General features: G+C 41.2%; 1 protein-coding gene across 10 annotated transcripts in view; it reads right to left on the reverse strand.

The window, feature by feature from the left end:
* Window positions 1–24523, reverse strand: part of Atp9b (ATPase phospholipid transporting 9B (putative)) — a 255789-nt gene that overhangs the window by 95752 nt on the left and 135514 nt on the right. For all 10 annotated transcript variants that reach the window (XM_028872015.2, XM_028872021.2, XM_028872020.2 and 7 more), the window contains one exon: window positions 15320–15480. In XM_028872015.2, the coding sequence (XP_028727848.1) occupies window positions 15320–15480 (161 nt within the window). The remainder of the gene's footprint in view (window positions 1–15319; window positions 15481–24523) is intronic.

A 24523-nucleotide genomic window follows, 5' to 3' on the forward strand; every position in this document is an offset into this window, starting at 1 on the left:
TTGAAAAGGGACTATAGACAGGTCATTCTTAGAAACAATGTTTCTTCAAGGAATAATGGCAACAGAATGCCCCTTCCTTCTGGAGTATGCAGAAGGTGTGGTAAGGGAAAACACTGGACCAACCAATGTAGATTAACAAGGGACAGGCAAGGTAATCCTTTGCCCCAGGCTTCGGGAAACTCCCAGAGGGGCCTCATGCAGGCCCCCATAGCAAATCCAGTTCAAACCTTTCCTGCAGTCATAGAGGAAACCCCTACTCAGAGCAATTAAATAACCAAATGCCTACTGGAATAAATCATGCTGGTCAGGATGATAAAACAGAGAGAATAGAAAATTCAGGAGAAAACACAAAGAAAATTTTTTGGCAAACTTCTATTAATGAACAAAGACCAAAACGATAAAAATAAATGGTGTTTTGTTGTCTGGTCTGGTAGACACAGGTGCGGACGTTACCATAATTGCACCAGAATTTTGGAATCCAACTTGGCCTCTTCAGGAGGTAAACGTTCAACTGTTAGGAATTGGAACATTATCTCAAGTGAAACAGAGTGCAAGATGGCTTGAATGTATAGGTCCAGAAGGACAGAGAGGAAAATTAAAACCATATGTGGCTAACATAGCTATGAACCTGTGGGGTCGAGACTTGTTGCAACAATGGAATACTCAGATTAACATCCCTCCAATCTCAGAAACAAATCATAAACTAGAACATGTTTCTGAGAGAAATATTAGAAGATATTATTCTAATGAGCGGTCACCAGCCATCCATATTATACAAGAACAGGGCACAACAACTGATGATCTTCCAAAGACACCAACAGCTCTACCTTTAAAATGGTTAACAGACAAGCCTGTATGGGTTCAGCAATGGCCTTTAACAACAGAGAAACTCCAGGCTTTAGAAGAGCTTGTAGAAGAACAGTTAAATGCTCAGCATACTGAAGAATCAACCAGCCCTTGGAATTCTCCTGCATTTGTTATTAAAAAATCTGGTAAAAGGAGAATGGTAACAGACCTTAGAGCAATTAACAAAGTAATTCAGCCAATGGGCTCTCTACAATCTGGAATTCCTTTGCCTACCCTGTTACCAAAAGGACGGCCTCTCATAGCTACTGATTTAAAAGACTGTTTCTTTTCAATACCCTTACAAGAAAAAGACAGAGAAAGATTTGCTTTCACAGTGCCTACTTATAATAATTCTCAAGCAGTTAAAGGATTTCAATGGAGGGTCCTCCCACAGGGAATGTTGAATAGCCCAACTCTGTGCCAATATTTTGTACAACAGCCATTGGAAGTGATACGTAAAAAATTTCCTAAATCTATAATTTATCATTATATGGATGATATTTTACTAGCTGACTCAAATGCAGATACTTTAGAAAGAAAGAATGTCTGAAAAAGTAAAGAAAATTTTGCCTTGCTGGGGATTACAAATTGCTCCTGAAAAGATACAAAGAGGAGATTCTATTAATTATTTAGGATACAAAATAGAGCTACAAAAAATTAGACCCCAAAAGGTGCAAATTAGGAGAGACAGACTACAAACTCTTAATGACTTTCAAAGATTATTTGGAGATATTTCTCATCTACGAACTATTGTTGGGGTAAAAAATGATGAACTGAATAATTTGAAGGTGATAAGGACTTAAATAGTCCAAGAGAATTATCACCTGAAGCTGAGAAAGAATTGGCCTTGGTAGAAAAGAAAGTACATGAAGGGCATGTGGATCATATTGTGGGACTGGCAGGTAACAAAGATTTGTCCTGACTGTGGGCCAGGCAGGAAAACTCTAGTTATACAAGGTATTGCAAATCAAAGCTGGATTGCATTTTGGTTATTTTACCTTCTAGGCATTCTCCTACAGGAATATTAATGCAGAAGGAAGATATTATATTTGAATGGATATTTTTACCAAATAAACAAAATAAAAAATTAAAAACTTATTTGGAAAAAATCTCTGACTTGATTTGGAAAGGAAAATTGAGACCGTCAATTAGCAGGAATAGACCCAGCAGAAATTGTTGTACCTTTAACTAAGGAGGATATTGAAAAATTATAGACAGAAAGTGAACCTTGGCAAAGAGCTTGCAGTAATTTTTTTGGGAGAAATTAACAGCAAATATCCCAAAAGTGATAGTGATCTTATAAAGAGAGCTGATTGGATCTTGCCTTGAACTATATGAGAAAGACCCACATCTGGAGTTCCGTACATTCTATACAGATGCCAACAAACCAGGAAAGGCAGGTTACAAATCAGAAAATTTAAGTAAAGTGGTTCAAAGTCCTTATAATTCAGTTCAAAAATCATAATTGTATGCTACTCTGTAGGTATTAATGGATTTTTCAGAACCTCTCAACACAGTAACTGACTCTCAGTATCCCGAAAGAGTAGTATTACATATTGAGACTGCAGAATTTATCCCTGATGGTTCAGAATTAACTTGACTATTTATGCAATTACAAAATACAATAAGGAAAAGGAGTCATCATTTATATATAACTCACATTTGATCCCATACTGGTCTGCCAGGCCCTCTAGCACAAGACAATGATGAGATTGATAAATTATTGATAGGAAATGTGCTGGAGGCCTCAGAATTTCATAAAAAACATCATGTCAACTGTAAAGGTTTAAAAAAGGATTTTTCCAAAACCTGGCAACAAGCCAAAGAAATAGTAAAGAAATGTCCTACTTGTTCCTTCTACAATCAAACGCCATTACCAGCAGGATGTAACCCAAAGGGTACTCAAAGAAATGAAATCTGGCAGATGGACGTGTTTCTCTTTGCAGAATTTGGAAAATTGAAATATGTATACCACACCATCGATACTTATTCAGGATTTCAATGGGCAACTGCTTTGAGTTCTGAAAAAGCTGATTCTGTAATCACTCATTTGCTAGAAGTTATGGCCATCATGGGTATACCTGCACAAATTAAAACTGACAATGCTCCAGCATATGTCTCTGTTAAAATGAAACAGTTTTTTACTTATTACAATATAAAGCTGTGGTAGTATTCTAATTGTAATGAAATGTGATTTTGATTGGATGTTAATAAATAAAGTTGCCCGGGGGTCAGAGCTATTAGAGCCATAGAAAGAGCATGGCGGTGGTGGCATACGCCTTTAATCCCATAGATCTCTGTGTGTTCAGGGATACAGCCAGCATTGGAGACATACGCCTTTAAGACCTAGAGGGCTGTACATACAGACAGTGATGAGGCAGTCACGTGTTTGGGTTTACAACCAATGAGAAGGCAGAATGCCTTTGAAACGACTGACACACAAGGAAATAGTTCTCTTTCAAGAAGCTGGGACACAGCAGGAGGAAGGGTGAGATTTTAGCTCTGAGCTCTGACCTCTTGGCTTTCTCTTTTACATTGTTTCTGTGTTTCTTATTTAATAAGATGGTTGGTTACATCAACATAAAGCATATTACAGGAATACCACATAATCCTACAGGTCAAGCAGTTATAGAAAGATCAAACAGAACTCTAAAGAATATGCTAAATAAACAGAGAGGGGTAACAAAACCCCCCAGAAATAGACTGCACAATGCTCTTCTAACTTTGAATTTTCTCAATGCCAATGAGAAAGGAACAACAGCTGCAAAGACATTGGATAATAGAAAAAAACTACAGAATTAAATCTGCCTATATACTTTAAGGATGTGCTGCCTCAGAATGGAAACCAGGATATGTGTTACATTGGGGACGAGGTTTTGCTTTTGTTTCTACAGGAGAAGATAAGCTGTGGGTACCATCAAAATTGATAAAGGTTCGATGTGAACAAGAGAGACCTCTTAATTAGAGGAGGTGATAGTTCATCAACCAGCATGAACATCCAATTTAAACTAACTTATACCAGTAACACATGCCTTTTCATTTAATCAGATGCTAACTTGCCAAAAAGGAATATCCCCAAAATTAGTCTTGGGGAAAGGTTTTTGTTTTTGTCTTTTAGGAGAATGAAGGTTAAGGAATCTGAAGAACACTGGACAAATGAGACAACTGAAGAAAAGGGACAAATCATCTATCCCAGGAAACAGAGTGAAATGGCGTATGGGTATATCATCTAAAAAAATTTTGTAAGTCTTCTTAAATGTTTGTTTCTGCTCTTCTCTAAAGAAATTTAACACAATTGGTCTTCTAATAGTCCCAGTTCAATTAAAATTTAAAGCTGACTTTGGAGTTGGAGAATGGCTCTCTCCTTTAAACTCAAGCATGTTGTTAAAAGGAAAATGCAAACTCCCTGTATCATGCCAGAAGAAAAGAGACATCTTCTGCTTTGGGACAGGAGAAAAGCCAAATTAATTAAGGGACTATTCTATTACTAATCTCAACTCTTTGATTCTATTCTGATTCTTTAAACTATTCTTAAAGTATAAATTTTATATCAAAATTTACAAGATTAATATATATATATACACACATATATATATATATATATTTTAAACTTTGTTAAGATATTAATGGTCATATAGAGTACTAACTAATTCTAGAAAAAACACTTCAATTAGCTGCATATATATGTCTTTGTGTTTGAGTCTCTTATCAGTGTTCTGAAGGAAATCATGGCCAGGCCTAACATCAACTCAAGTCTCCAGGAAGAAGATGGGGCCCCACAACAACAACAATTCCACGTGGACAATAATAATATCACTAAGCTGACAAACATCATCTACAGATTAGCTTTGAACTACAAAGTGCTCAGAGCAATTTTGAGAGGGCTATCTGAGATGATCCAGTCTCAAGAACTACTTGAATAAGGACTTGAGATAAACCCTGAACTTTGGCATTATACACAGACTGAATAACGAAGGATATAGTTACCTTTTCTATAATTTGACAATAAACCTAAAATTTTTCTTTCAGAATAAAGATAACTTCGCCCATACCCAGCAGGAGGCAATTTTAAGAATATGACGCCCACATTCCCAAAGAGGTGGTGTGGGGCAGGTGGTTTTTTGGTCTTTTTAATGGGTTTTGTGTCTGGGATAATTTTCATTGTTTAGGGGGGTTGGTTACAAGTTGTTGTCAAGGGTTAGGAAAAAGGCTAAGCAAAGGAGATTAGACTTAAGGTTCTTGTTTTTTGTTTTTTTTTTTTTAAAGAAAAGAGAAGAAGAAAAAGACAATTACTAGTTTTAAATACTTTACATTGTATTGGATTGTTTTATATTGTATACAAATTTGAAATTGATATTGTTAGAAAATGCTATATGTATATTTCTAATTGCACTTATACTGTTCATTTAACAATGTAATGCAATTTTCTGACCCTTGAATGTTATTATTACCAACTATTAGGATATAAAGAAATGAAAGTTAGTAGTTAGACATTACAATAGAACTTGTAGTCATATTAGATATGTTTTAAAAATTGAGATTTATTTTATATACACAGGTCATCTTCAAACCCTTCAGAGATCTAACAGAATATGGCATTTAAAATGTTTTAATAACTTAGAAAATTTTTCTTTTCTGTTATGACTATGAGACATGTCGGCTCCTGGCAGTACCAATCTACTTCAGAGAAAATATGAGCATTGAAGAAACTGCATAAGGAGTTAACTTTCATTGTGGCAAAAGTTAGCCACTGGACAACAAATTATCCTCGAATCAACAAGACAAAAAGGACAGATAGAACACGAAACAAAGGACTACTGATTCTTGCCAAAACAAGTGTGGATATGGCTTTATCAAAAGGCATCTTCTGAGGCCAGGACAATATGGCACCATCCCTGAAGTGGCGTTTGCAATCTGGAAAAGGTACAGTGCCCTTTTCTTCAAGGGCAGCTGAATAGGCAGTGGGCCGATGGCTTCTGACGTGCAATGGAACAGCAGCTGAAACAGTTATTCTTGAAGAGTAACTAAGCTCACACCTCTCAATATTAGACTGCCATTTAATAGAGGGATGTGGAGAAGAAGGGGATGCTGAGATGAAGCCATATATACACAGCCAAGAAGAATGGACAGCTGAATTCAAAAACCAACAATTTCCAGAATTTAAAATCCTGAATCATGACATGACACTAGTGGAATTCAGGTGTTTCTGGTACATGGACTGCTCTCACCCAATGTGAGGCTGAATTGTTGACCTTATTTACATCCTACTTCACAAATGAGTCTGTCAGATACGCTAAGCCTATAGGCTGAAGATGATGCCCCAACACTGCATTAGGAAGGTTTAGAACCATTGCTCTATACTGATATTGGAATGATAACTTGGTACTATCACTTAGCAAAATCCTGGCAATATTAGGAAATATAGCAAAGCCACAGACAAAACACAGCCAAATAATTCCATCCCTAATACTTGATGTGGGATGTTCACATGTGTGCTCATGAATGTGTACAGCAACACTGGAACAACCCAAAGTTCTCCAATTGATTTTGGATACACTCAGTGGTACATTCATAAATGAGGATGGCAAGTTGTAAGAAATGGATGAATCTATGGAGCCATGGTAATCATAGATGAAAAATTGTAAAAGGGTAATCTTCAATTTAATTCCAACTATATAAAGCTTTATTGCTTTATATAGTTTATATAAAAATTCATATTATATTTATATTTGCAAATGTCTGTGCAATGCTCTTCAGAAAAGCAAGAAGTTGACCTTGAGAAAAAAATCTGGCCATGTGGCAAGAACTGTAGCATCATACAGTGTCCTGCAAACATACAAAATTATTGTCAACTAAAAATAAAACTGATGTGGTGATATATTGTGTATCCTAATAAACTTGCCTGAGGATCAGAGGACAGAGCCAGCCACTAGAATGGACATAGAGGTCAGGCAGTGGTGGCACATAACCTTTAATTCTATCACTCGGGAGGCAGAGATCTGACTGGATCTCTGTGAGTTCAAGGCCTTACTGGGCTACATAAGATGGATCCAGTATAGGAGAGAAACAGAGCCAGGCAGTGGTGGCACACACCTTTAATCCCAGCCCTTGAGATCTCATGCCTTTGCTTGGGAAGCATACATGCCTTTAATCCCAGGAAGTAATATGGCTGGGCAGAAAAAGGTATATAAGGTGTGAGGAAACAGGAACTCTCTTTAGGCTGAAGATTTCAAAGAGGTAAGAATTAGTGACTGGCTGTTCTTTTTCTCTGATCTTTCAGCTTTCACCCTGATATCTGGCTCTGTTTTTTGTTTTTTGTTTTTAAATTTAATTTAATTTAATTTAAATTAAATTGTTTTAATTAAAACACCATATAAGAATCAAACAACAAAATTAAATACTCCACTCAAAGTAAAAGCAAGCATTAATGCTCAAAAGGTTGCTGGAACAGGGAATAATACAGGGAACTTTTTTAAGACAAGTATTCTTTGTGGATGTTTGTGCACATATGGGTCACAAAAACAAGAGCTAACCCTTACACACCTAATGAAGGAAGTGGCCCAGCCTGAGGACTGTGCAGAACATAGATGTAAGTGCATATAACAGAATCCACTAGAGTATCGGAGTGTGTAAAGCTTAGCCACCTACTCCAATGTGAGAACTCATCAGGAGAAAAAGAACCCCTTTCTCAGGAAGAAGGACTGTTGGATAAGGAGGGGGAAAAAATCCCAGAACTGACAACAAGTTGTAGAAACTGCTAGGAATTTCCTTCAGTGAGAGTTTACTGGTAACCCAGGTAGGACAGCTGCACCAATGCCACCAACACTGTTGGTATTCCAGCTTTCGGGGTGAGGATTTGGACAGGGCCTGTGCCATCCAGTCTTCAGCATTTTGCTGAGAAGCCTCCCATACGCTGACTCTGAATGAGAAACTGTCTCCTGCAACCACAAGCAACCCTTGCAGCTCAGTGCTCCAGGAAAGACACTGCCTGCACAAGAGGTTCTCAAGTGTGCCTCAGAAGGGATAGAATTATCTCTGTCTACAGCATTTTGCCTCTCTTGCTCATGGATGCCTTATGCAGAAGCAAAAGTCTCTTTGACTCGGCATTGAGAAGTCAGTTTTTTGATTATCAATTAAAACATGGGGCATTTTAAACCATCTGAAAAGAACACACAAGGAACAGTAAAAACCTGATCCAAGACATGTCTCAGGTCCTACATGTGCTGATGTGCTATGAAGAACCTGTCGGTTTCTTCCTGTATATAGGAGACATGCACAGATCGAAGGGACCTAAGTTCATTTTAGGATCATAAAACAAAAACTACAGAATGTAACATTTGTCTTGGAATGCACTTCTTAGGGGCAAGGGTCAACACTGAATGTTTTACTCTATTATTTTCCAATCTTATTTCCTCAGACTATGTTTCTCACTGAACCTGGCACTTGTGGTTTTGGAAAGAAGGATCTTCCTTTCTCCACTGCCCACCACTGGGGCTACAGGTGTGCAGTGCCATACCTAACTCACCTCCTATGGTCAGGCAGCAAGCACGTAACCCAGTGGGCCATTTTCCCAGTTCTAAACACATAAAAGGTTTCTATAGTATACACAGTGAGATTGTATTTATTTTCTTAGTAGATATTTTTCATTTTCACTACAAATCCATGCAATTATTTAAATATGAAAACAACAGAAATCATTTTTAGTTCCAACAATCCTAAGGCATAATTTTGTTAAAATAACTAGCTTTCTCTATTGAATAAACAAAAGAAAAATGGGCAAGTACCTTTATGTTGTTATTTTCCTGAAGACGGAGATAAAAGGAGACAGTCTATTATAAAGTATAGTCCAGATCCCACCAGAAATGCTCTGGAGCTGAGAAGAAAGGCTTCTCTGGCCTTCCTCCCACTCAAATACAAGTGTCTTGAAAGTAATATCACAGCACATTCCAGACAGGTTTAAAAAGATCAACCCGAAGGAAGAACATGAGAAAGAAAATCTTGAGAATCCTCCAAAAAGATGGGGAAATGCCACTTTGAATCAGCAAGAGATGGTGCCTTGCACAAGTGAGCGTGGAGAGGACGGAGGTGGGGCAGTGCAAGGCAGGCAGGAGTGCCACCCTAGGCTTTCCCTCCTCTGCCACAACACTGTCTGTCCGTCTTCTTTGGTGCCTGTCATCACCCAGGGCAAAGCTGGAGGATCACTAAGTGTCCTTCCTTGTTTGCTTACTATTGCTGTGATAAACACCATTACCAAAAACAACTTGGGGGAAAAATGTTTATTTGGCTAACATGTCACATCACAATCCATCAGTGAGAGAAGTCAGGGCAGGAATTCAAGCAGGAACCTAGAGGTAGGTTCTGCAGCAGTCTATAGACAAACACTGCTAACTGGCTCACTTAGCTTGCTCGATCATTCAAACTAGGGCTACCTGCTCAGGGTGGTCCTATCTACAATTGCTTGAGACCCTACACATTAATCATTAATCAAGAAAATGCCTCACGCACTTGCCTACAGGCCAATCTGATGAGGATATTTTCTCAATTGAAGTTCCCCTTCCTAGGTGACCCTAGTTTGTGTCAAACTGACTACAAGGTGACTAGCACAGTGGGCTATAAGAGATGGGGGAAAGGACATGAAGGTGGCAGGACACTGGTTTGTTTGTGCATGTGTACTATCCAACTGAGCCTGCAGCATTGACTGCTGCCTATGTCAGACCCATAGCTGCTTCTCATTGTTTTAGTTACAAATAAAACCAAAAAGAATATAAATTAAAAAAATGTCCAAGTCTTATTCCTAACCACTAAGGATATCTGTAAATGTCACTAACATTGCTCCAAGCCCACCCTTCTGTCTGTCCTGGATATGCGGGGTGACTCACTATCAGAACCCTTCAATCCTGGGATGCTATGCAGGAGTTCAAGCCCCAGAGGTTGCCTGCAGCCTTGAGTATGAATAAGAACAAACAGATGCATAGAACAGGAGGGCCAAATACAAATCAAATACCACTGTGTGTGTACTGGTGGGGGTACATTTAACCAGAAGACATGGGGTGCTAGACTTCAACTATTTTAAGGTCTTGAATTGTTGTAAAGAAAAGCAAAGTTATGGGCTTTTCATGTGCGCTGGGCAACACTTCTAGGGAAACTACACGACAGAACACAAAGAATGACAAGGACAGAAGGGACTACAAATTCAAAAGGGCACAAAAATACTGAGGTAGGACAGATAGAGTCAGAACAAGTGTTCAATGCAGGCAAGTCATCAAACTGCAATAAATGTAAAGATGATGAAGGACGGAGAAACAAACATACCTAGCTACACACTATATCTAAAACCCTTTCATTCACTACAAAGGGAAAAAAAAACAATTCTAAGCCTGTAAACATTTAATAACAGCCTTAAAACACACAAATGAACCATAGAAGTGAAGAAAACAAAAATCATGGTAAGAGATGTACTTAAAAAGTTAGGGAGATTTCCTTTATAGGAAGCATACAGATGATTTTAAAATCCCATGACATCTACCTAAGGACATGTGTACAACTCACTCCAGACAATACAAATACTCCTAAGCACACATGGACATTTATAACTGACCACATCATGCAAACAATAACAAAGTAAGTGTCATGAGGATCTGGAGGTAAGTTCCAGAAGAAGTCCTGAAATATGTTGTCATTATGCTCAGATAAAAGTGGCTGTGTAGCCTAATATACCTGGAGTGGTTATATTTCAATGTGTCTACCAAGAAATCTGGAAGCTGGCATCATTTTCCCCATAGGAAAAAGCCTGCCATTCTATTCCTTTAAGGTGAGTACAGTTTTAGCCTCTGCCTGGGACCTGTGCAGCCTGGTCCAGGAGTGGCGCTCTTCCTTTCAGAACTGGGCACTACTGTGGTGGTATTGTGTTCACCAAAATATTGTGTACTCTAATAAAAATATCTGGGGTCAGAGAACAGACAGCCACTAGATACAAAGGCTAGAAAATGGTGGCACTCACACCTTTAATCCTAGCATCCCAGAGATAGAAATCCCTCTGGATCTCTGTGAGTTCAAGGCCACATTGGAAATAGCCAAGCGTGGTGACACGCCTTTAATCCCAGAAAGCCAGCCTTTAATCCCAGGGAGTGGTGGTAGAAAGCAGGAAGATATATAAGGCGTGAGGGTGAGAAACGTTAAGCATTGGGCTGGTTAAGCATTTGGCTGGTTAAGCATGTGGCCTGGTTAAGCTTCAAGCTTTGGAGCAGCAATTCAGCTGAAAGCCATTGGGATGAGGACTCAGAAGCCTCCAGTCTGAGGAGACAAGACCAGCTGAGGATCCGGTGAGGTGAGATAGCTGTGGCTTGTCCTGTCTCTCTGATCTACCAGCATGGACCCCAATAACTCGGCTCGGGTTTGATTTTATTAATAAGAACTTTTAAGATTCCTGCTACACACTACTGTGCAACTGGCCTAAGGTGAAGTTCCTAAGCAGGGGACACAATTTTCTTTTTACTCTGAACAAGTTTGTTTCCCCTCTGCCCTATGTAGAGTGACAGTGGGTGTGTGCAAGGGGAGATCAATGTATACATAAGAATGGAGTGGAGACAGACACTGGAAAGGACATAGAGAATGGATGGTGAAGGAGGAGGTGGAGGATGGTGAAGGAGAGGAGGATGATGGTGAAGGAGGAGCAGGTGGATGGTGAAGGGGGAGGAGGATGGTGAAAGAGGAGGAGGTAGATGGTGAAGGGGGAGGATGATGGTGAAGGAGGAAGTGGATGGTGGAGGAGGAGGATGGTGAAGGAGAAGGAGGATGGTGAGGATGAGGAGGATGAGTGAAGGGAGGAAGGAGGAATGGTGGAGGAGAGGGGTGGTCTGGAGAGATTGGGAGGAGGAAGGATATGAAGGGGGAGGAGGAGGATGGTAAGGAGGAGGAGGATGGTGAGGAGAGGAACGTGAAGAGAGGAGGATGTGAGCGGAGGAGGAGGATGGTGGAGAAGGGGAGAAGGATGGTGAAGGAGGAGGAGGATGGTAAAGGAGGAGGAGGATGGTGAAGGAGGAGGATGGTGAAGGAGGAGGAGGATGGTGAGGGAGGAGGAGGATGGTGGAGGAAGAGGGAGAAGGATGGTGAAGGAGGAGGAGGTGGAGGATGGTGAAGGAGGAGGAGGATGGTAAAGGAGGAGGAAGATGGTGAAGGAGGAGGAGGTGGAGGATGGTGAAGGAGGAGGATGGTAAAGGAGGAGGAGGATGGTGAAGGAGGTGGAGGATGGTGAAGGAGAAGGAGGATGGTAAAGGAGGAGGAGGATGGTGAAGGAGGAGGAGGATGGTGGAGGAAGAGGGAGGAGAAGGATGGTGGAGGAGGAGGTGGAGGATGGTGAAGGAGGAGGAGGATGGTGAAGGAAAAGGAGGTGGATGGTGGATGAGGATGGTGAAGGAGGAGGATGATGATGGTGGAGGAGGAGGATGGTGAAGGAGGAGGTGGATGGTGAAGGAGGAGGAGGATGGTGGAGGATGAGGATGGTGGAGGAGGAGGGAGGAGGAGGCTGGTGGAGGAGGAGGCTGGTGGAGGAGGAGGCTGGTGGAGGAGGAGGTGGAGGAGGGAGGATGGTGGAGGAGGAGGATGGTGAAGGAGAAGGAGGATGGTGGAGGAGGAGGAGGATGGTGGAGGAGGAGGAAGGAGGAGGATGGTGGAGGAGGAGGTGGATGGTGGAGGAGGATGGTGGAGGAGGAGGATGATGAAGGGGGAGGAGGGAGGATGGTGAAGGAGGAGGAGGATGGTGAAGGAGGAGGATGGTGAAGGAGGAGGAGGATGGTGAGGGAGGAGGAGGATGGTGGAGGAAGAGGGAGAAGGATGGTGAAGGAGGAGGAGGATGGTAAAGGAGGAGGAGGATGGTGAAGAAGGAGGATGGTGAAGGAGGAGGAGGATGGTGAGGGAGGAGGAGGATGGTGGAGGAAGAGGGAGAAGGATGGTGAAGGAGGAGGAGGTGGAGGATGGTGAAGGAGGAGGAGGATGGTAAAGGAGGAGGAAGATGGTGAAGGAGGAGGAGGTGGAGGATGGTGAAGGAGGAGGATGGTAAAGGAGGAGGAGGATGGTGAAGGAGGTGGAGGATGGTGAAGGAGAAGGAGGATGGTAAAGGAGGAGGAGGATGGTGAAGGAGGAGGAGGATGGTGGAGGAAGAGGGAGGAGAAGGATGGTGGAGGAGGAGGTGGAGGATGGTGAAGGAGGAGGAGGATGGTGAAGGAAAGGAGGTGGATGGTGGATGAGGATGGTGAAGGAGGAGGATGATGATGGTGGAGGAGGAGGATGGTGAAGGAGGAGGTGGATGGTGAAGGAGGAGGAGGATGGTGGAGGAGTGAGGATGGTGGAGGAGGAGGGAGGAGGAGGCTGGTTGAGGAGGAGGCTGGTGGAGGAGGAGGATGGTGGAGGAGGAGGTGGAGGAGGGAGGATGGGGGAGGAGGAGGATGGTGAAGGAGGAGGAGGATGGTGGAGGAGGGAGGATGGTGGAGGAGGGAGGATGGTGGAGGAGGAGGATGGTGGAGGAGGATGGTGAAGGAGGAGGAGGATGGTGGAGGAGGATGGTGGAAGAGGGAGGAGGAGGATGGTGGAGGAGGAGGATGGTGGAGGAAGAGGAGGATGGTAGAGGAGGGAGGAGGAGGAGGATGGTGGAGGAGGAGGATGGTGGAGGAAGAGGAGGATGGTAGAGGAGGGAGGAGGAGGAGGATGGTGGAGGAGGGAGGAGGAGGAGGATGGTGGAGGAGGGAGGAGGAGGATGGTGGAGGAGGAGGAGGATAGTGAAGGAGGGAGGAGGAGGATGGTGGAGGAGGAGGATGGTGGAGGAGGAGGAGATGGATAGTGAAGAAGGTGGTAGATGGTACAGAGGCTTGGATCAATGCAAGCCATTCATCCATAGGTTGAAAGAGTACCAACTAAGAAATGCCTAAGGCTCTGCATATCTGAGTAAATTCTGTAATAACTGTTGAAGAAAACAGACATGTAATATCACACTTACACTCTGGTTACCTGCACTACCCAGTTGGTCTTTGGGGACTAGGATCTGTCCTTGAGTTCCCTTACAGTATTCAATATGAGCATGCAGGAGATCTACGAGGATTTGTACACATGTAACTTCCCAAAGCAGCTATGTCCAGGAGCCCTTCCTGCACACGGTGTCACCTGGTTCTGGCACTAGACACAAAGCCAGTTGTTCACACAGTCCACATCCCTTGTAGAGTTAGTGGAGGAGAGGAGTGTCAACAAAACAGACAGGCATCAATACAGACCCACACAGAACTGCAGTCACTGACAGGACAGCAAGCACCTGTGACTTCCTGATGGGACCTTTCTAAGGCTTACCCTTAAGCACTTAGGTGACATGTGAATGACAAGGAGCTAACTGTGGGTACCTGGGTAGACAGCACAGCTAGGTGTGAGGAACTTAACAGCTAAACAGTCTTAGGTTATTCTTGGAGAGGTGAGAGAAGGCAAGCCTGGTCTGTGTATCTGGCAAGGCTTGGAGACAGGATTTGCTCAACAGCAACGATAATCTAGTACATGCTTGTGCTTCCCAAGGCCAAAAGTTATGGAGCTGGCTAGCTTTGAGATTGTGTCAGAAAAATGAGCAATGTCCACATGAACAATGATTCAGTATCACAACGGCAGTGGCATACAAGAGCCTTACTGCTTGTAACATTGTCACCATGACTGACATTACAAATGACGGTTAGTCTAGATTCAGACTTCAGTCAGGATTCACAAGGTTTATTCATATGAAAATTCTCAGTCTTTTATATAAGTAAACATACACACACAAACACACTAAGGGTATATTTTTAAAATTACCATTTTTGTGAATGTTCATATTACAAATGAGTCTTTAAATAGGAATTGAATATTAACTGTTTACTTATCAATCTCGTTATATTGCTTATCATTTTGAAAAACAGTTCCTTTCAAAGAGTGCCTTAGTCAGCACTGTATCTAACTTGAACAATCTATCCAATCTTCCTTTAAACAGCAGGGACCTCTTGGCTTGTTTTCTGAGACAGCATCTTGCTATGAAGCTAGGCCCTGGCATCTTGACTACAGTTAAGGATTACAGGCTCACACCATTAGGGCTGGCTTTTAAATACGGGTATCTTTAAATGTCAGCAACATGTGCAGACTCCAGAGCAGTGGACATAAAATAGCAACCAGCAACTTGTAAAAATTTTCTTCCTAGATTCATATTTATGCTTGCACAAGAGGTGTCTTCCATCTATTAAGACAGCATTACTAAGAGCAGAAAAAGAGGTTCTCTCTAAAGTACTCTAGCAAAGCCAGTCAAGTCCCAAACTACACTTCTGTGGGCAACTTGTTACATTCACCTAGGTTCCTGGCCCCTCCCACCTCTACAGCTTTGACTGGATAACTTCCTTCACGTGAGACAAAACAATTTCAGCAAAATCATACATTATGAAATGAGACATTTGTCGTCTTCTAATTTTAAACCTACCTTATAGGAATGATGTAGGAAAAGAGAAGGAGGAACCGAAAAAGATTACGGTACCATGGACCTGCAAATCCCTGTAAGGTTACCATAACAACAGAAAGAACAACTAAGGCCAGAAATAGCGCCTTTGTCAGCTGATTGAGTTCAAGGTCCAGCAAACCAACCTGAAAAAAAAAAAAAAAAAGCTCAGCATTAATACACAACTCAAACTGGCCCTATCCATAGTATCCTGATCAGAATACATGAAAATGGGGACATGATAAAATGAAAGGTTTTAATAGTCTTTATAATAATGCAATAAAAACCATTTGATTTTCTCTTGACAAGCCTCTTCTAGAATTAGGTAGAATTTTTGAAAATGTACTGTAACCTGCAGAGCATTCTCAGGGTAAAACAGTAGACCAGAGTAGACAACTCAACCAGCACAGTTAGTTCCACTGTGTGGGTGATAGGATGATCCCAACCATGACAACAAGATCAGAACTACAAAGCAGGGCACGGGTAGCCTTCGCCACACCCAGCCCATCAAAACTCCTCTGTGAGCAAAAAAGTCCATCTTCTGTGGCATGCCAGACCAGACAAGCATCCCTGTTGTCGCTCTCAAGTATCCCTCCCTGCACACCTTCCATTCAGTTCTGTGTGTCTGCCTTTCTGCAAGTCTCCAAAAGAACTTACAAAGAAAGGCCAAGCTGGAGGTCATTTTAGGATTAGAACCTGCTTGATTTATGCAAGCCCTACACTTCTGATTCCTCCAGTATGACATGCATGCGACACTGAAATTCACCCTGTGGATGGATTACTAGCTGGGCACCTAAATGTAAGGAAAATTACACCAAAGAAAGCAGTTTATTTTCCCCTGACTTTGGAAACAGGGATACCCAAACAGCCCTTGCCCTAAAAGTAAAGAGAACACAAACTCAGCTCTTCTGAAATGTGTAACTCCAATTTTCGAGCTCCTTGAAGTGTTCTTTGAGGTGTGCTCCGTGAGCTTCTGGTTAGCAGTATGAGATGGAAGAATGAAGGCACACAGAAGCTGAGGATACTGGAACCTGTCACTCAGACTTGGACTCTGTCCCCTGAGTGTATAACCCTGGGCCAGTGGGCCTCCAGTTTCATTAATGTAGAATGAGGAGTCATTGGCACGTCCCTGACAGGACTCAGGGAAAGTGACATTGTGTGCAATATTACACAGTGCATCTCTATAAGTCCAATAGGCATGCTGCTTTCACTGTTCTACATTCACCTTTAGAGCCAGTTACTCTTCAGATAATCTGTGTGAATTTAGGGGATAGCCTTGGGGGAAAAATTTTATTTACCGTTTTTTACAGGATCTTGCTCTGTAGCCCTGGTTGACCTGGAACTCCCTACACAGACCAAGCTGGCCTCTAATTTACATTGATCTTCTTGCCTCTAACCTCCCAAATATTGAAAAACAGGCATAAGCCATTACAGCTGGCCCAGCACCAAACTCTTCTATGACATGAAACTATCCATAGCATAAAGGTAGCTGGAGGAGCCAGGTCATTGGAGCACACACATAATACTGGGCACAGTCACAGCCTCTGCCTAATGTGGCCTGCTAAGAGTGTGTAGAACTGAACTGGCTGTATCTGACTCAGGCGGTGTAAACAGCAGACAGAGTGCTACCAGGCTAAGCATCTCTCCGTGTGCCTCAACTTCCCCTGAATCTGGTATAGCTTTTGAAAAAAAGGAAAGAAAATGGGGGAGGGAAAGAGGGGATCGTGAAAGGGAAAGAAGAAAGGAGAGGAAAGAGATAGGGAGAGAAAAAGAGAGAGGGAAGAGGGAATATGATTGCCAAAATCTTAATTAGAAAAAAAAAAGCAAACAAAATAAAACTCTAGCTCTTAAATGTACAAGTTTGAGAATTAGCTAAGCTAATATGGTTTATTTTAGTGTCTTGGAAAATTAGCTTTTCCCACAGTTAATAATTTAGTTTAAATCTCGTTTTGATTAATATTTGCCAAACTCTTATGAGACCATGAGAAGCCATTGTTAGAAAGAAAAAAAAACCCCTAAATTTCTCAAAAGTTCATTAAGTGCAATTGTAAAAAAAACTAATTAAGCAAGTAATTACATGCCTCCTACACCTTGTGCTAAACTCTAAGGTTATGAAAATGAGTTAATTATGAGAATTCCTTTTTACCTGCAAGAGTCTACTAAGAAAAACAAAATGAACGTTGGTACTATATGTCTTATGGAAGCTCTTCTTACGGATCCTGGTCTTCTCTGACCAGGTTCATGTCTGAACTCCCCTAGTGAACACTACAGAAATAAAAGGGGCATTGCCCAGGACCCAAGAGAACAGCTGGTGCCTGCAGCATACCAGTGCCCCAGGGCTGCAGGGCTGCAGACGGCTCCTCTCTGCATGCCCAGCACATCTGCAGCATGCGTTCACTTGGGCTCCCCACCCCGCCATGACCATGCAAGGCTCCTAATCAAGGAAATTTCGAACAAAAACTACATGCCGGATTCACACAAGTGTCACCTCACTTCTTTAGGGACAAACAGGGCATGGCTTGGCACAGAGACTCCTCTGCACACTGTAGCTCATTTCAACAGAAACTCTGTGGACTGAAGACTCCCAGCTTTCTATGTGCTCCAATTCTCAGCAGCAGATGTATTGCCTTGGAGCCCAGTAAGTCATGTGGGAATCCCCAGGCCCTTGGGAGCCCTCCCATCTTCAGGTCTTGCACCCGAACAGTGAGGTGACTACTTCCCTGGAGAGTGAGCACTTTGAAAGGAACGGTATTCAAGAGTCCTACTTCCCCCTCTGGAGAATGAGGCCGCCCAGAGCTCAGCGGCTGATTTATCAGCTCCATTTAAAAGGCAGCACAAGGAGGACGAATACCAGGCGATTTCCGCTACTTCACTACTACGTAGTTTATGCTTGAATTATTGAGAAAAATAGGGTTTGGGATTAAAATGAAGAAAAATTAAGCCAGGGAAGTAGAGCATGTTTCAAAGCCCAGATCTTTCTGCTGTGACAAAGGCGGTCTAAGTTTCAGGCCTCACTGAGGATCAGATGAAGTCATTATTCATTCAGTCAGGGAAAAAAGACTCAATTACCTCAACCTAAAGATGCTATCAATGAATGCAAAGTGCATATTTTACTCTATTCATCCAAATCCCATTAAAAAGTGAAAGGAATGATTTAATCTGGCCTTCCAGAGTTGGCCTTTTTTTTGTAATAAAATAAAGAATTACTGTCTTGTGAAATGCATAACCACTACCTCTCACACTCTCCCCTGCATCATAGCAGTGAAAGACCAAAAGCTCCAACAACCTCTGAGAAATGAATACAAAGTTTCCTTTGAAAAATGCCACATAGAGGATGAAAACACTAAAAGCAGCCCATGCCCAGGATATGCAAATAATTCAAGGCATTAATACCTTTCTAATTGACCAAGACAAATGTAGTTGACTGCCCACCAGTGGCTATCAACTCTCCCATTCCCTTGCAGGGAGAAGAAGGTAACGGTGACAGGCACAGAAGGGTCAGACACCATCCTCCCTCAGACAACAGGACAGTTGTCCCCCATGTTCCTTCAGGGCGCCCTTCCTGCTCTTCCGGGACTGGATGGCAACGCTGACTTGGGTTAATTCTAAGAAAGGGCGGGAGTAAGAAAAGACATTTCCAATACTAGTTTGTTTTAAAAACACAAAGTCGTTTTCAATTAGTAATCTTTTTATATTCAATTTCTCTGCAACACTTTATTAAAAGTTTCTCCATCTAAGGGCTAAGAGGGACCCAAAAGGTACTTCAAAGAAAAACTAGTTAACTACAAAATTACAGATTCTATAAAGTGTCACCTTTAGCTTTGATGTGTATTTCCCACATTATTAAAGAAAGTTTTAAACACCTGAACAAGGCAGACCTTCTGTTATGATTGTAAAACCTTTTTTTAATCCTTAAGATACATGATTAATCACTTGAAGTAATTATGACTGTATGAGAAAAGGTAAATTAAGTACTCTAGGAAGTAATTTCCAACATTTACTGTAAATTCTTATATTAGTAAAGCAAATTTTCTTCTGCTTGTCATAATATTTGTTTTATCTGAAACAACTGTGATAACAAAATTAAATACGCTACTGGAAATTTTAATCTCCAAGGGAAAATGTGTGCATAATGCCGAAGACAACCACAATGGCTCTGCAAAGGGGCTGTTCTAGGATAATGAACACAATAATTGCCTGTATAATCTAAAATGCTACTAATGGCAACGATCACAAATCCATTTAGCTCCTCTTTAATTTATGTACCAAGTTTTAAATAGCTAATGGTTCTCAGTAAAATAATGGTTTATACCAACAATAAAGGGTAAATACGGTGTTCTCCTGCTTAATCAAGAAAAGATCAGTCAGTTTTTTTTAAATGAACACATGGATGAATGAGACTCGGACCTTATCTCTTTAGAACAGTACCATTCCCATCCATCTCCAAGTTAATAGTACCAGCACAGACTAAGTTCCTAAGAAATCAATGTGCACCCCAAACTGGAGCAAGAGCAGTGTGTTATAAAACCTCAGGCCTACCCACTGGTTTTTTAAAGCACCACATGAAATACAGCTCTGAAGCACCAGTAACTACTGGTAACATCATCCTCAGATTAGAAGAATCAAAATATTACAGCACTCTTACTAATCCGCTAAAATTCACATGAACTCATTCCTTACATGGAAGTATTTCAAAACTACAAAATTTCAAAGAGCCAATTTACACCCCTGAAGAAAACTATATATTTTAATTTGCCCTATGTTTTCTCTGTGAATAAAGTGCAATTTGAAAAAGAGATAAGCCCCTGATCAAATGTCTAACTCATTTGAGACTCCACGAACATGAGTTTATCTTTAAACAAGATGTTTAGGGAGGAAACTCTAACTGTTAATATCTTTTTACTAGCTTTTTTGGGATTAACTATCATCTCTTCATTCAGATTAAGAACACTGATGTAGAACAGTCACAGACCTAACTGGATTCCTATAAAGAAATACTCCTTTTTCAATATCTTTGAAAGAAAGCAGTCTGTACTATCATGTTTAGTCCAATATTAAGAAGAAAGAAAAAAAAACATTTTTTCAGATCGGCATTTGTATTTAAATAAATGAAAGTTGGCCATCACAGCCAATTTCTGAATTGTATATCAATTACTTCCTATCATAGAACTTAAACTATTATCAGAAGGTTTTTGTTTTGTTTTTTGAAGTTATCACTTCAAAAATTGATATAATGAGTTAGCTTTTTGTCACCTCAAGTTTGTTTACTTACTCATTTTGGGATATGAACTACTAAGTCTTAACTGTCAGCAGCCATGCAGCTGGCCACGCTGATGATGTAGCTGACTATTACTGTTGCCGCCCCAGTGATCTGCGAAATAAGAAGGGCTACTTTGGACCATTATTGTCTATTGGCTCAATAATCTGTGCTTTAAAAGCTCTCTAAATAAGTATCAGTGTAACAATGCTTAATATTAAAGTATATTTACCTTAACTTAAAATATCAAACTCTGTATTTATGTAAGACATTCAGGTCTACTATGAGACAATAATTCATAACCCATGTTCTTATCTACAAATAAAATTTGACTATTCTTCACTCAGAATTTAGGGTTTTATCTTGGCTTTGTTACACAAAATGTACGAAAACAGGATCATCGTTATGTATTAGATATAAACAAAAACATACCAGTGTGAGTTTTGGGAACCAAGCAAAGGAGTGAGACTTCTTTCAACACTCAAGGAGAAACACAACCAAGAGACAAAAGGCTTTCAAGTGGGTCTTATGCTCAGTAACAAAAACCCATTTCACCTGATGTGTAGGACAATGCACACTGGAACAAGGCTTCATCTCAGCGAATGAGTGACTGCTGGTCCCTGCAGGTACACTCCCCGCTGGCTTGAAGAGCACTGTGGTACCCGTCTTCTCAAAACGCTGGACTTTATACCCTGGCTCTGGCCTTTCCTGACATACTCCACTCATCAAGACCTTCCCCATAACTTCTAGTAATCCCAGAGAACAGCACAACAGTCAAGTGCATGTGTCCAGGCAGCCATCAAGTCCAGCTGCCATGCACACGACAAGTCTTGGGTCTGCTTCTGAAAAGCTTGTGCTGATTCTGTGTGTTCAAGAGGGATAGCCTAGTGCTGCTGATTGCTGGCTGGCAGCCTTTATTTACATTAAGATCTTCATTGAAATATAATAAAAATGCTAAAAGTCAGCAAATGTTAAGACAATACAATGGTTTTAACATGTTGATATGCTAAGATTTTTATTTTAAAGAATTATTTTGAATTTTTCAATTGTGAAACAGCAAAATAGTGTTTAAAACAAAAATAAATAAGGGAAATGTATAAAAGATCTATCTGGAATTTTCATTTTTACTTTATATACACAAAGGATACTGAAATCTAGCCCTGGGTAATAAGCCCACAATTTTCTAAAGCACCTTACTTCGGATCACATTTGACCATAGTTGCAGTACCTTTTCAAGTCAGTAACAAGGAGACTAAATCCTAAGCTTGTTCTCACTCTCGCCCTGGTTCTACGTCTGGAATATAGGTAGCACCATGTATATTCATGCTGCATGTCAAGACCTCATCACGCCCATATTTGAAGAGGAGGGAGAAGCAAAAGCGAGTCTGTGGCATGGCAAGGCTTTGCCAGCAGAGGGCGCTCCAGGTTGGCACAGCGTCTTCCTCGAATCTGCTCTCCTTTTACAGCATGGCTCCCCCCAACCCCCCCAAGATCAGCAGACCAGGACATTAGCCACATGGATTTACTTATTTTTGACAGCAGAGTTGACCTAAATATCTTCTTATCATGCAGAATTCAGGACAGAATTGATAGGCTTTAACACTCTGGATTATACGGGCGGGAGAGGTCTCTGAATGATAATCTGCCATTATAAGGAAGAAATCCTATTAAAGATCTGAAACCCTTGCCCCTGACATACACACAAAATGCTATAATATAGGGTATAAGCCAAGTGCAACTAGTGAACATCCTTTTTGTGGTAACAATATAGAAAGCTTTTATTTTTAAATGGTTTTACCAAATCATCCACCAATTAAAAATACTCACTTCAAATAGCTTATGCTATCCACTGATACCACACCTCAGGATTCAGTACCATTCAGTAACTGGTATCTGAGGTCAAGTACTAGCAATTTAGTTTAACCACACAAAACTTGTAAAATACATATAATTGTTACATCTTACATAGATAACGTTCTTGTCATGGAGCTTAAATTAGAAGCAGGTTCCCCACCCCACTAACTGACATTTACTGTTGTTAACGGTATATGAAGACTTAATAAGCTTGAGTTTTCTAGAGCCTTTCTGAATTATTAATAGACTCTAGACTTGCAAACTCATCTAACTTAGTGAAAACTACCTATTGCTCTGGAATCCACGCTTTGGCAGTCGCTGAAGGATGCGTGTGAAATGGCGAAACAAAACCAGCAACAGCCACCTCCCAGTGCTCGGGGTTCACTGGCCAAGGCAGTGAGGCAGAGCCACAGATCCCTCCAGACTCTAGGAATCAAAGGACAAAGTGTAGTCCCCTTTTTAAAGACAACGGAATGAATAGTTGTGATGAACAGCATAATGTGTTATTACTACTTCCTTTTTAACTTAAAAATGTGTTATATATAACACGCAAATGAGTGTGTGTGTGTGTGTGTGTGTGCGCGCGCGCGCGCGCGCTACACCCAGGTTTATCCTGACTGAGATGGGACACTCTATTCTAGAACACTCTCTCTTTAGATGCCCAGTTCATTTAGTTAGGGTTTCACGGCCACATCAGATCAAGCCTGGAAATCGGTGCCTTCTTTGGCATGCTTGGCTTAGTTCCATGATACCTGTTCTTGGAAAACCATCTTCACTGTTAAGCAGCCCTGCCCCCTTTGGTTTGGTGTGTGTATGATAACATGTGGTAGGTTATTTTTCCATCTTAAGTTTATTATTTATTCTGGGATATGAACTACTAAGTCTTAACTGCACCCATGCAGCAGGCCACATGCAATTTATTTTGGCAATTTTGTATGTGTTTTAATAGACATTATTTACCTTTTGAATTTGTTTAAGAAGTAGAACACTAGCCTAATCTTTCCTATCTGGAAAGAGCATGCTGACCCTTGGGAGGCAATGCTCTCATTGGAATGAGAATACACCCAGGTCTAAGCTCAGCAGTCAAAGCACGCCTTCTTTAAGACACAGGGAACTCACTGCTTTTCATTTTGTTCCACTATTCCTAACAATTCAATCTGAAGAAAAGATACTATTGGACACATTTTCATTCTGGAAGGCCTGTGTGCAATGTCTATTTCTTTTTGTAGCAAGTACCTTATTTTAAATACCCTTGGAGGGAGAGTCTGTTAGAACATTCTTCAAAGTTACCCCTAAATATTCATTTGAAGATGATGGCTATAAAATATATTACTCGCCGGGCGGTGGTGGCGCACGCCTTTAATCCCAGCACTTGGGAGGCAGAGGCAGGCGGATCTCTGTGAGTTCGAGGCCAGCCTGGGCTACCAAGTGAGTTCCAGGAAAGGCGCAAAGCTACACAGAGAAACCCTGTCTCGAAAAACCAAAAAAAAAAAAAAAAAAAAAAAAAAAGAAAAATATATTACTCAACAGGAAAAAAATCTTTTATTTTTAAATAGGTTGATAACAATATTAAAATTCTGAACTCTATCCATCAAGATGTGTTAAGGAAATCACTAAACATATATAGTCAGACCATGGAGAGTATACTCTCTGGGTTTCCATAGAATGCCCCTTTTCTCTAGTGGGATCTTGTTAAGGCGTCCGAGGTTGCTAATGCGGAGCCATAGCATTTTAGGAATATCAAGAGGACAACAGAATTCATGAGTGTCGGACTGTGCAACAGCGAGGCGGTAGCTCCTTGAGTTCACAGCTGAAGAATCTGCACACAGCTCTGCTAAAACCAGTTTGTGCCATGAAATTCAGAAGAAAGGAAAGGCATGGGATGCAGGAAAACAGCTCAAATGGCTGTCACTGTGCCAAAGGTGGGGTCTGACTCTCCCCTGCTGCCTCTTGGGTGACTGAATGTATGTGATGTATGGACCACTGAAGAAGGTCACCTCCCCATTCTCCAGGACATCTATCACTACAAAAACCAGCAAGAGTGCTTTACATTAAGAGCCACTCCTTGACTCAAAAGG

The sequence above is a fragment of the Peromyscus leucopus genome, chromosome 19, assembly GCF_004664715.2.
Source record: "Peromyscus leucopus breed LL Stock chromosome 19, UCI_PerLeu_2.1, whole genome shotgun sequence".
Taxonomy (NCBI): domain Eukaryota; kingdom Metazoa; phylum Chordata; class Mammalia; order Rodentia; family Cricetidae; genus Peromyscus; species Peromyscus leucopus.